The sequence below is a fragment of the Motacilla alba genome, chromosome 14 (assembly GCF_015832195.1).
Source record: "Motacilla alba alba isolate MOTALB_02 chromosome 14, Motacilla_alba_V1.0_pri, whole genome shotgun sequence".
NCBI lineage: Eukaryota > Metazoa > Chordata > Aves > Passeriformes > Motacillidae > Motacilla > Motacilla alba.
The window spans coordinates 13770176-13783382 of NC_052029.1; the positions used below are offsets into that span (position 1 = coordinate 13770176).

Below are 13207 nucleotides of genomic sequence, written 5' to 3' on the forward strand. Positions count from 1 at the left end.
GAAAGATGGAGATGAGGATGAGGGATTGTGTATGATGGGGTGAAAGATAGAGATGAGGATGAGGGATTGTGTATGATGGGGTGAAAGATGGAGGGTGGGGTGCCTGAGGGTGAGGATCATACAGGAGGGAAGCAGGAAGGGAGCAGAATAACACTGGGAGAGGGTGTGAAGGAAGGGGAAAACTCTTGGATGAGGAAGGGATGTTCCTGTATCTTGGGGGAGGAGAAGTGACAGGTTGATTCTGTAGCTGAAATCCTGGTTGAGTTCCCCAAAGTATCCAGACCATAAGCAAGACCTAACTTGCCTTTTTAAAAAGTTGAGTGCTGTTTTAAAGCAAGCTGGTGACTGTATGCATCCGACTGCTTCTCATTACTCATTTGCAGTATTCTGTTTCATCTTAGGCTGTAGCCTCAAGAGATGTGAGCGGGGTGGGAGTATTATGAAACAAAGTAATTTGATTATTTGGGGTGGGGTAAGAGAGTGGCAGCTTTGTTTTAACTTAGCAAATTGTTTAAAAGCACAGACAGATGACAAGGAGACAGCTAATCTGGTTAAGAATAGCCACTATGGTTTTTGGTATTGATTTCTTTCCGCACTCTGTCTTTTAACCTTGTTTTCTTACAACTTTGGAAAAGCCATCTTGAGCTATACTGAACAAATAGAGGATATGGATAAAACAGCTTCTTTTCAAGAGGTCGTTGAACTGCTCTTTCAACTTCTCACTAAATTTCTTACACATTCTTCAATTTCTCTTAATTTCCATTGCAATAAAAACTCTTGAAGATGCGAATTTTCTGCCTTTTAGCCTAAAATGACCAGCTTTTACATGCTTGTTATGTCATGTGTTTACAATACATTTCATGCTAAAAGATTTATTTTTAGCTGGCTCAGTAAAATAGCTGGTTGCTGGAGTTGTTGTCATAGCAGCAATCTTAACAGATAGGCTGATCCTGTTTAGCTTTTGCAGCCAACGAGCGGCCGTTAGGCAACAGTTTGACAGTTCTGCAGCATTTTTCTAAAGATGGAAATTGTGCTGGTGGTGGTGAATTTTTTTTTTGGCCCAACTTTAAAATATTTCTTTCTGTAGGTGTGTGTGGAGTTCGATTCAACATTTTCCCCTAACAACTTATGATAACTTTGAATGCACAACATGTGAGATTCAGAATTTAAGTCTTAATTTGTAGGAGCTTGAAAATAAATTACATGGTGCAACATATTGCAAGCTGCTTTGATGATTTTTTTAAAAAGCCAAAAGTATTCTGAGAGAAAAATGCCAGACTAGAGAACAAGATTGTGCATCATTTATTCAGCAGTAATTTTAAGTTGTGGCAGACTGGGCAAATATTACTGAAGAATTTTGTGGGTTGTTTTTGATGAAATGCACTGCCTGGGTTAGATGATATCTTAGGATTTTAGTAATCCCAATTCTTATTTTTTTTTTTTAGTATGAAGAGAAAAGGGTCCTTCTATATTGACAAGCAAAGAAACAGTATTTTCAGATTAGGCTGTAAAATCAGACATACCTCTAAATGTTCTTTGTAGCTCTGAGCTGTTACAGAAGTTCAGTTGCCCTCAGACATAAGTCTGAATCTGCAGTTCTGAGATGAAAAGTGAATTTACTGCAAGGAATTTCTCCTGACTGTAACTTCCAGTCAGATGGTATTGAACCTAAATTACTTTCAATGTGGTTGAGCAAAAGACTTACACTCAAAACTCTCTTAAGTCTCTTATTAAGCAGAGTAATTAAAAAAAATATTGAAGTACTTCAGTTTAATGCTAAGGGATGAGTTTGGATGCTGTTGGCTTAGAGTGCTTCAAATATGATTAAGAGTTAAAAAGTCTATTTAACCTTCCAGTGACTTTTTTTAGTCCTTAAGACTCACTTGTTAAAATATATTGCTGTCACAGACTGTCATATCAAGGGTGTGTGCCTATTAATTTCCAATGAATCAAGGCAGCTTTCCTCAGACCTGCCCAGTCTGGGTAGTTTTGGGGAATAGTTCAGCCCATGGCTTTCAGCTCCTGTCCAAAGGCAGTCTCAGAATGGCAAAGGCAACTTCTGTGACTCTGGCTGGTATGGATTTGATACTATGCCACTGTTCTTTGGACTCATGTAGAAAAATCTAATGAGGGAATCTGGCAGAATCTCCCAGCAGAGCAATGAAATATCAAATACCCACGTGCATTTTAATGTTCAAGTTAGATTACAGCTTTTGAGAGCATCAAGGAGGTTGGTGCTGTGAGAAAAAGCAGAGTTCTTGCTGTGGTCCCACCACCCCAACTCCTGCCTGTTCACCACTGAACCTCCCTGCTGGGCAGCTCCTTTCCCTGGGTTCTGGTGTTCATCTGAATCCTGAGACCTGCTCCCTGATAGGACTTGGAAATCCCTTGGACAAATGGAGGAGTTTTCTGTGTTTTGTCCAGCTGCTGGTTTTGCACACGGGGACAGAACAGTTTCCCTGCTGTTGTGCACCATTGCAGAGTGGAAGGGAAGGGTTACCTGGGCTGGGGGATGCTTCTGCCACTCACCATCTGTGTCTGTTTTGCTGTTTCAGGCAAAGTCGTGCATTTGTCATATGTGTGGTGCCCACCTGAACAGACTCCACTCTTGCCTCTACTGTGTCTTCTTTGGCTGTTTTACAAAGAAACATATTCACGAGCACGCGAAGACAAAGCGACACAATTTAGGTGAGTTCTCATCCCAGTGGTGCTCCTCATCCTCCGTGTTATCCCTCTCCATTCCAGGCCAGCAAAGTGTTATTTTCTTGTAGTTACTTCATTAGGCAGAGAGATAATTTTATTTGGGGTTTGGCTTAGTTTAATGGTATTATTCTAAGCTTGGTGCTTAAACTTCCATTGCATCACTGTTAAGTTTATCTTCACAGCTTAAAATTTCCTTAGTATCTTGGTATTTATGAATTAATGTCATATATAAAAATGTGAGGAGGCAGAGATTTGGGGTTTTTTCCTAAGTGTTAAAAATGGTGGGTTTGATGCCTGGAAGTAGAACATTTATTTCAGTAAACTTTATTTTTCAGGAGGTCATGTTCACTTCTTTTATTGCTGAGGGAAACGCCCATCATTCCTATCACAAAGAAGGCTAATCAAGTAGCAATCAGAATTCTTTAAACTGCTGAAGTTTGGAGGCAGGGGGAGTTCTTCATTTTTCTGTGTTGGCTTCTTGTTTCTATTGGGGTCAGTAACCTAAGTAGTAACAAAGCAGTTTAATTTATATGGAGTACCTTTCCCTCAACAGTCTCATAAAATGCTGATTTCAAGGCCAACAAGTTCTTCAGTTCTGTCTGCTTTGGTGCTATTTCATGTTCATAACCAAAAGCCTTTGGTTTTGTTTCAAATTACCTATTGCTTACAGTTCAGAACATTGTTGAGGTATGATGCAAAATCCTGATCTGTATTAAAATTCTGTTTTAAAATGGATGGATCTAATTCTTCTCCAAATTAAAAGACATTTCTTGGTGGAGTGATGTAAGCAACAGGAAAAAAAAAAAGCATTATTTCATGGCATAAATTTCCTCTTGACCAGCATGGCCACCATTCCTAATTTAATTTATCCTAAAGTGCTTATGGAACAAGCTGTCTTTATTTTCCATGAAGACAGAGAAGCTCCAGAAGGCCAACAGAGCTGTGTACTCCTGTGCTTAAGAAACGAGTGTGTAAGTTTACTATTTATGGAAAAGATTATTTAAACCAGCAGATCGTTATAGTTTCTTCCTCCATATGTGTCAAGAAAGAAAAGGATGAGGCTCAGTAGTGGTATAGTTAAAGTTTGTAAATGTCTTGAAAAAAAACAGAATACTGGAAAATAGTACTGCAAATTCCATCCCGGTGTGGCTGGGAGCTCTGGGACTGCTCAGCTCACAGGAGAGGCTCAGGGGAACCTCCTGAATGGGTACAAATACCTGAAAGAGGGGTTAAAAAGTGTCCTGGGCTCTTGCCAGTGGTGTCCAGGAGGGAAGGGGGACAAAGTGAAGTACAGGAAGCTGTGTCTGATTATCACACGGCTGTGAGGGTGACCAAGGCCTGGAACAAGCTGCCCTGAGAGGTTGTGGAGGGTCTATCCCCAAATATATTCAGAATCTCTCTGGACATGGGCCTGGGCAGCCTGCATGTGCTGGATGGCCCTGCTGGAGCAGGGGCTGGACAGGGTGACCTCAGAGGTCCCTAGCAACCTCAGCCATTCTTTGAAAACTGAAAATATCCACCCAACCCTGTGTGAGATCTTTGAATTGCTTTTTGCAGAGTGTGATCTCAAAGAGCTTTTAAAGTCAATTCATTAGCTGAATTTTTTTGGAATCTTTACCAATGTGGAAGTGCAAATTAATTGAGGTAAACTTGAAGATTTTCTGGTAAAAGGGGTGTGTGGGTGTGTGTGTATATATATACATATATAAAACAACCTTTTGTGCTAATACAAGTTTATGGCCACATTTAAGGTTTAAAAAATACTGTGCTAAATTGAGACTGTCAGCAGTATTTACCTGTTTATCTGTGGACACTTTGTAAACACTGTAATATTTTTACCACTGAACTCACCATATTTATGGAGAACCTTTTAAAAAAGCTTTATAATTGCACACATTCTCAGCTGCTGTTTATGTACTTGGGAAGCTTAAATTCAAGTTATTTTTTCTGCAAGACAGAATTTGCTGCTTTAGTGAATTAGCTTGTGTTTCCTTGAAGGAAAACCAAAACTGGATGGTGGAGGAGGGAGATTCTTAAAAATGCTCCTGCTTAGGGACTGTTGTGGTTATTGTCCTGGCATTTGACAATTAAGGCTGTGTCAGAATAGGTACTGTCCCAAAAGGAATAGCCTTTAGATAAAAAGGGCAAGAGTTAATTAAGCCAAAGCACAAAATACTTTACTGAATCATCCCAAAAAGGATTCTTCTGCAGCTAAATATAAATTACTTGGTGCACAAAAACACATAATGTGGAGATTGTTCAAGTGACTGCTTGATTTCTAGTTTTGGAGATTCCTTTCTCTCTGTTTTCTTAATGTATATTTTGGTGTTTAATTTCCAGCTGCATGTGAAATGGGCTTTAAAAATATTTTTGTAGTTTTACTAGTGCTTTTGGTTGCTTTTCCTGCTGCAGTTTTAGTTGGGAAAATAACATCTGATAGGCAAAAACAAGTTAAGTGCTTTGAAATTTCAAAACGAGGAGGAATCATTTTAAAGCACTTGGTGACTTTTTGCTGAGCCAACATCAGTCTCCATGGAGACAGGCAGGAGCTGCACACTTAATCACAGTTGTAAGAAATACCATGGATTTCAGCTGTAACAGCTGTCTGGGCATGGCAGGGATGTGTTTGCAGCTCTCTGCCGTCTTTCAGGAGGCTCCAGCATCATATTCCAGAATGGTTTTAAATACATCCCTTGCTATCTCTGCCTGCCTGAGCCATTTGAATTAGGCACTCACAATCTGACTTTACATTGATACCTGTGCTCTTGAATCTGCCTCCCTCTTCAATGTATGTGAATAATGCTGGACTTAATTGAATGTATTCCTTGAGTTGTGGGTGTGGGTGATGGGTAGGTGAGGTAAGATCCAGCTATAGGAGCTGGTTTTTTCATCTCTGCATTGCTCAGTGCCTCTCAGTCAGCCTCCAGGACAGTCTGATACTCCCACTGGGCTCTGTGTGTCTTTTGTGAGGAGTTGTGCAATGGTGAGAGCAAAGTCCTTACTGAGCTCCTCTGGGATTTTTCGTGTTTTTGATCCTGTCAGATGTTTCCTTTTCCCCACCTGTAGGATCCTGAACAATTTTTACCTTTTCTTATTGAAACTCTTGTATGATTCTCAATATCATCATCATACTTCACTTTTCCAGTTCTATTGTGTCCATTTCTGGTGCCAGCCCTTTGGATTAAGACAGTTTGTTGTACTAATGACTCGCATTCTTAGTTAATACTTCCATGACTTCTATTTTGTGCTTCTTAATCTGCTGTTCAACACAGAGCTGATATTGTTACTTGGGAGTTAAATTCAGGGACTCCAAAACTTCTTTTCTGGTGGGTGTTACTGGTCTGCCTCTTTAGTGGGTGGAGTTTTTCACTGCTGGTGCTATTGCCCATTTACTGAGTAACGTGAAATCCTTCTGGAGCTATTTTGATTATCCTGAATGAATATGTGCCATCAACATACTCTGTCATCTTCCTAAATAATCCTTCCAAATCAGGTTCAGCCCCTGGGGAATCTGCTGGTGGATTGTAAAAACTGATGGTCTCTTCCTTATCTTTTCTACAGCTGCTCAATGAAGGACAATAGACAGTAGCTTAGTCCCAGAGTAGCAGAAGCAGGAAGATGTTTGTGAGCAGTAGCTCTAAAAGAGAAGAGAGGTTGGTACTGTAAAGTTCATCTCAGGACTGCAGCAGTGATTAATTTATCCGTTTCCTGATTGGGACTGAAAATTCCTGGGCAGACACCAAATGAAGTTTCAGTATTCTTTCTGAGTGAATATTTTTGTTGTTGTTTTTTTAATACACACACTCTTTTAGCTGCATAAAAACCCACTGCTATAGGGCTTACAATCCATGCATTTCTGAACGGGGTCAAGGAGCTGGAATTAATATTCCACTCATAACAACTTAACATAAACTGGCTTGACACACTGTGGTTCCTCTAAATTCACAGTTAAAAGCACATTTTCCATCTAGATTCCATAGGGACACCAGGACATTTTTCCTTCATCTTATCTTTCCTGGCTTGGATTCATATGGAGTTGTAGGATGATATTCTAAACCATCACAGAGTGTACAGCACAGGGCTGCCCATTTGGCTTCTGGTGTTAAGTGGTTTGCAGGATAGTATTGGGTGCTTGCCATGTTTGGATTGCAGGCAAAATGAATTTAAACATTAAAATTCTAGATCCATATGGGGCCAATAGGCATCTGGGAGACTTCAGAGCCACAAAAACACTTCTCACCTGTTGGCTCCTGGTTTGAAAAAAGAAGAAAAAGCAGCACTAATGGAATAGTTCTACCTTGAGTATTAGGAGAAGATACTGAATGTGAGAGGGAAGGATAATGCTTGACTGTGACTATAGTTTTTCATGTGGATTAAAAGATTTTGGCAACAGAAGGAAGTTTTGGGTTTGTTTTTGTTTGGTTTTTTTTTTTTTTTTTCCCTGACAGTAAATACCTGGAGTTCTCAATGGCTGGATCATAATTTAGATTATGAAGGAGTAGTCCCTTTTCCACCTCTTTTCCTCCCTTCTTACCAGTTGAGGAATTCTGACCTGTGGTGCAGATTCCAGGTGCCAGGAAATCGAGAGGAAGGCAATCAGATGCCTGCTTTGTGCTGATAGATCAGAGACAAGATCCAGTGGAGGACTGGCTGAAGTTTAACAAATCACTTCTTGGGAACCTGAGCCAATTACCTGGAATGGGTTTAATGATTAACACTCAAGGTGAGAAATCGGGGAGCACGAATTAGCTTCAGATGGTGGCTTAAAATGGTCTGAAAGAATTGCAAATTTAGCCTCCTTTGTTAAAGAAGTTGAAGAAAATGCAGGTTTCTTGCATAGAACACAGAGTGTGTTGATTTGAGGTTGATAATATGCCAAGACTGAGTCAGAGAAATTCACAATGGAATTAATTTCAGTACAGGTGAAAACTGACCTGAATTCTGAGTTGCTGCTGGATTTTTTTTTCTACTTGAGTGCCCCCAGTGATCCAATGGAGATGATACCACAGCATGATTCACAAATATCTCCTATCTGATGAATGGTATCAAATATTACAGTGAAATATCCCATTCCCAGCTGAGCAAAGTCAGTTCTTTTCACCTGGATTTTTCAAAAACTGAACATCCAAGGTTTTTTACCTGGATGAGATACTCACATTCTGCATGTGGCACACTTCCCTGCTTTTGTTGTATTCCCATCCTCTCTGGTCTCTAACATTTTCACAAGGACATCAGTGGATATAGTTGGAAAAATAAAGCACTTGGGCTTAACTAAAACACTTTACTTGGCTCCCAGATGCAGTTTGAAGGCTTTTTCTGCCAGATTTAAACTTTCACCCCAGAGCTGTTGTTTTTTAAAACTTAGTGTTCCTTGCACCATAGATAAAGTTGTTGTTGTTCCTGCATGATCTTCTGTGCTGCCTCCTTGTTTCTCCAGGCTGGTAGTTTTATTTTTAAATGAAAAATAAAATATATTTTCATTCCTCTCTTGGGTTGCAGCTGCTTATAATTTTGTATGTAAAGGAGTCCGAGGAGATCAGACTTTAAAGGAAGGGAAGCTTGTTGTCAGGACAGAAGGTATAAAAGCAGAGAAAAATGTTACATTCCAAGAGGTCTTTTCATTCTTAAATTGCTTTGCCTGTAATCACCAAGTAGGTATTTTGAATTCCTAAACCAGGAATCTAGGTTGATCAAATTTAATAAAACAACATTGTGATTATTTAAAATTGCTTTTGGTTCTTCCTTGTGACAAAAAAAAGGTAGATTTCTACTTGCTGTATATTTTATTTTCCAAGGGTAATAAATTCTGTGTGTGCATTAAGCTAAAACTGCAGTTCACTGATTTCATCCCTCTGTGCCTTCCTGAGAGAAGGGTTGGAGTAGTTTTAGGAAAAGCAGATCCTGGAAGTTGGGAGCAGCAGCCATTCCACAGGAGCTCCCTGAAGGAGATGTTCATTGTGAGGAATGTGGGGCATCCTGGCAGACTGGGCAGTGGCTTAATCCAAAACACCTGGGCATTATTCCTAGCTTGGTAGTTCCCAAACTTTTTATGAACTTGAGGCCTCTTTGTCAGTTTTGTGATCCAAAATACCAACACACATACCAGTGGTGAAGTTTGCTACATGTGCATTCTCATGCTTTACTGTCGTGGCTTTTTATGGAATTTTCTGGCCAGGTGTTTCAGTTTGGGATAGACCTTCATGGCCCTTCAGCTTTAAACAAAAAAGGTTTAGCCTAACAACGAGGTGAAATTTGTTTCCCTCCAGTCCTTTGAGGGAGAAAGTTTTGTGTGGACTTTGTCCTTTGGGTGTGGTGTGCCTTCAGTCAGTGCAAAGGAATTGCTTGCTTGGGTAGAGTTTCTGCCAGTACAACAGTCCCTTCAGTGGTTCTTCTGTTCTTCTTCACCTCAAGACAACCAGCATGAGAAAGTTTAGGTGTATTTCAAGGGAAAAAAAATCAAATTACATTTAACCTGAACCAATTAACTCCCAAACTTTCCTAGTGGACTCTTTTCCTGAGCAGGCTGTTCGGGTTCCATGAGAGACTCCTGCCCTTCCTCCGTGCTGTGTGGCTGCCTTGTCACTGGTGCTTGAGACAATTTGTCCACAACCCCCTGCAGTCATTAAAAAGACATTGAAGTGTTGGCAAATGTACAGCTGCATTGTTCCTAAAAGTGTGGTGGAGAGAGGATATTTCCTCGAGAGTCCTTCATCAGGTGCTGGACAATTCCAGCTTAAACTCCAGCAGTGTTCCTGTGAAACTTTCTGATCCTTTACACCAGAAATTCCTTCTGCTCTCTTGTTGGTTTAGATCTTGACATCTCTATTTCATTGCTCAGGCATGTAAATCCAGGAAGAAAGGAGAAGTAAGGAATCCTCTGAACATAGGTATGCCTGCACATTCTGATGGTAAATTGTAACTATTAGTGCTCACAGAGTCCTTCTTATTCAATATTCTGCCAGCTCTCTTCTGTTATTTGGGGGCCTGTTGGTGGGATGTTTTAAAAGTATGTGGAGAACAATATAACAGTATTTGGGTTTGTGTTTTAAGACCACTATTTTGGATTTTCAACAGCTTTTTTTTGTAGAAAACTGTGCAGAAGTGGTAATGCAGTAAGTAATGGAGTAAATATTGTAGAACTCTAATACTCTCTAAGTTGTGATATACAACCCCTGCAGTTGCATTCATTACTGATCCTCCACCACAGCTCAGAGTCTTGTCTCCTTTTGGGATATTCTGCTAAAGGAGTTTGTTCAGTCCTCTGGGCATCAGGGTGAGATATTCTGGTGTAGGGACATTACACAAGGTAAGGAAAATCCTGAGTTTGTGACTTTATGTGAGGTAACACAGTCCTTATCCTCTTCATAAATGGAGTGGTCCAAAGAGGCAAAACAGAAGAATGGAGCACATCAGCGTGATGAAAACAGTTTAAAGTAATTGGGTTTATTGAGTAACAGGAGAAGTAACAAATAGTTGACATAATCATTGAAAAGGTAATTTTAAAAGAGAGGAAGAAGAAAAAAAACCATCTTGCAACAGACCAAAGGAGAGGGACAGCAGGTTGTGAGGGGTAGAGGCTGTGAAGGATGGAGGAGATGGGGTTAGAAAGGAACTTCACCAAAAACCCTCACCACAAGCACTGCCCCACTAGCAGGGCAGCACAGAGGCTTCACCTGGGTTTGCCTGCTGAGATCCATGGCAGAATTCCTGCTGCATGGCATGTGGTTTGGCTTATTGAGCACTTCAGAGTAATTCCGTGCTGTTTCTTGCAGGCTGCCTAATGGGGTAATGGTTTCCTGTGTTTAAAACACGTTTCCATTGCAGTAAGACTATTCTAATAATGCTATTATCTGGAAATAAAAGGAATCAAAAAACAAAATAAATGAAAGCTCTACACTTGAGGGAGAAAGGTGATGTATTTATTAGCTATTTGCTGGTGCAGATTGTGTTTTAGTAAGATTTGTTAGTGCCCACAGATTTTTAACTTTCCTGTGATTGTGGCTTTTTTGATATCTATATACTGAAAATCAGCAGTTTACTATGAGTACTTTGCACTTTTTCCTTGGTACATGTTGGAGTAAAATGTTATTTCTCAGTTAGGTATTTATTTTGTTTCTTGGCTTTCTTTTGTTTAAAGTTGAGCAAGACAAATATTTTTAACATTGGTCAGTGTTCATTTGTTTATTCTGAGAGGGTGTGTGAAATGAAAAATTGAGACAGAAGTAACCTGTGGCATAAACTACCCTGGAAAACCTTTCCCCTGGAGAAATAGCTTTGAATTTGCTGTGCTGTCTTTTGTTTGAGCCTTCATCTGTGTTTTAACTAGGTGCTTCCTAATTATTTTAATGGCCTTGAAGAGAAATGGCTGAAGCCTTAGGAAAAGACAGTTCAAACTCATACATCAGCTCTTACAGGGCTGGTTCTGCGTGTGTTGTGGTCACTCACTGTCCTGATGCCTCTTGGTAGCTCAGGTGTTTGAAAGGTAAATTGTGGGTTTCAAACAGCCTGAAGGCAGCCGATGCTTTGTTGTCCTGCACAATTTTCTTGCTGTGCCACAAGCAACTGAATAACTCACACTGAAACTGGAAAAATGTCTGGGTTTTTCTCTCTTTTTTTTTTTTTTTCTTTTTCCCTTCCAGATTCTAAGGTACAGATTTTTCTTCTTTTGTGGACTGCTTGGAAGGAGGAGTGCCTGACTTGGAAGCCTGCTTTAAAATGCCTTCTGGTTTATGAACTCACATCTTTTTTTTTTCCTCCTCCCCAACTTCCCTTCTGTTTTGCAGCCATAGACCTTTTGTATGGGGGTATATACTGCTTTATGTGTCAAGATTACATATACGACAAAGACATGGAACAAATTGCCAAAGAAGAACAACGAAAAGCTTGGAAATTACAAGGTTTGGTTTTCCTGCCTGAATTTCTTGTTTCTGTTTTTAATCATACCTGTCCCTCCCATTTGTTCAGTGGCAAAAAAAAAGCACTAAGGGGAAGAAAGAGCTCTTTAGAGAGAGTAGTGCAGGCCATGGGAGAGAGATGTTCTTCCTTTCCAGGAGTCAGACTGTGGGTTTAACACGTGCACCACACCTAATTGTAGCAAAAATATTTTATCTTTAATTGCAAAAAAAAAAACCAGAAATATCTAACATTAATCCTGCAAAATACTTGCATAATATCAAAAGTTAGATCTATACTAGGTGGAGAATATAACAGTCTGTTCCTTTAGGGTTATTTACGTGGTACAGGCAATAAATCTGTTCCCCTCACATGAAATGCCACCCTTGTGTGTGAATTTTTTTTAACTTTTTTTTGAAATAGATCATGCCAGCTTACTTACACACCTGTGCTTTCAGGGTACACGCACAGTATCTATGTAGAAATATTTACACACAAATATATGTACACACATTTGTTTTATTCAGTTTGCTTTCCCTAATTTTTTCTTTTTTAGCCTTCACCCCAACAGTGGTTTCTCACTACCAGTGTACAATGACAGGTAAGAGGCGTGGGCTGGCGACGCACCTCACTAACAAGCGTCCCTTTGCTGATTATCCTGCCATTTTAGACATGAATCACAGTTAAGAATGCCAGTTTTATCGTGCAAATCGTTTTCCTCTTGTTTGGATATGTTCCAATGATTGAATAATTGCAGCAGACTTGATTTCATATGCTCTTTCCTTGTTAGAATTCCTCCAAAACAAACCTTTTCTCCTTTTTTTTTGTTTGTTTTTGTTTTGGATTTTGTTTTTATTGTTTGGTAAGGAAATATAATTTATTCTAAACTAAATAGTTTGTAAGCATCACTTTTTAAAGCTTGTCATCGTCCATTTCCAGTGGCCTGTGGGGGGTATGTTTTCTTAAAGTGGGAAAGTCTGTATTTGAAGACAGATGACTTCTGTCTAGTAATGTCTCTTCTGGAATCCATGGCATCCTGTTTCAATGTGACAGCCTTAGTCGGGGTTGATATGACTTCAAACCATTCTTAACCTCATTTCCAATTTTAAAAATAGCAGCTAACATGGTATTAACGAGAGCTTTTCTGCTGGCTCAAAAGATAGCTGCCTTCACTTGGTTCCTACTACAGATCCCAGTCTGCTTCCTGCTTGTGCCCTCTTTGAGGGAAGGGAGTCAGAGGAGAGGAGGATAGTGAGTCCTAGAACAAGAAAATACACCTTAAAATCTTTTAGCTTAAAGCACTGGTTTTCAAAGCAAGACAAAATGAGAATAGGTTTAAAAATAGTTTATTCAAGCTCTGCACCTATTCTGGAAACTCCTTCCATCTGTGTTTGGGGCACCAAATGAATCAGCTGCAACCACATAACAGATCTTCATTATGCCATGGAAGAGGAAACCTCCTCTAGCTCCTTACTTTTAAAGATGCAGATCTAAAGAGTAATTTCTTATGTTATCCTTATCAATTGATACACTTGTGCCTTGTGGACTGAAATGCAGCCACTTTGTCCTGCCATGGACATCAGCCTGCTTGTAGCTTATACTGCAGGGAATT

At 39.8% G+C, this 13207-nt stretch overlaps 1 protein-coding gene across 2 annotated transcripts in view; it reads left to right on the top strand.

Moving 5' to 3' along the window:
- The window catches only part of USP22 (ubiquitin specific peptidase 22), a 90340-nt gene that overhangs the window by 29907 nt on the left and 47226 nt on the right, over positions 1-13207 (top strand). Inside the window, exons 2-4 of one of the 2 annotated variants that reach the window (XM_038150778.1) lie at positions 2556-2688; positions 11487-11600; positions 12152-12196. In XM_038150778.1, the coding sequence (XP_038006706.1) occupies positions 2556-2688; positions 11487-11600; positions 12152-12196 (292 nt within the window). The remainder of the gene's footprint in view (positions 1-2555; positions 2689-11486; positions 11601-12151; positions 12197-13207) is intronic. The other variant, XM_038150779.1, reaches the window with a different exon arrangement.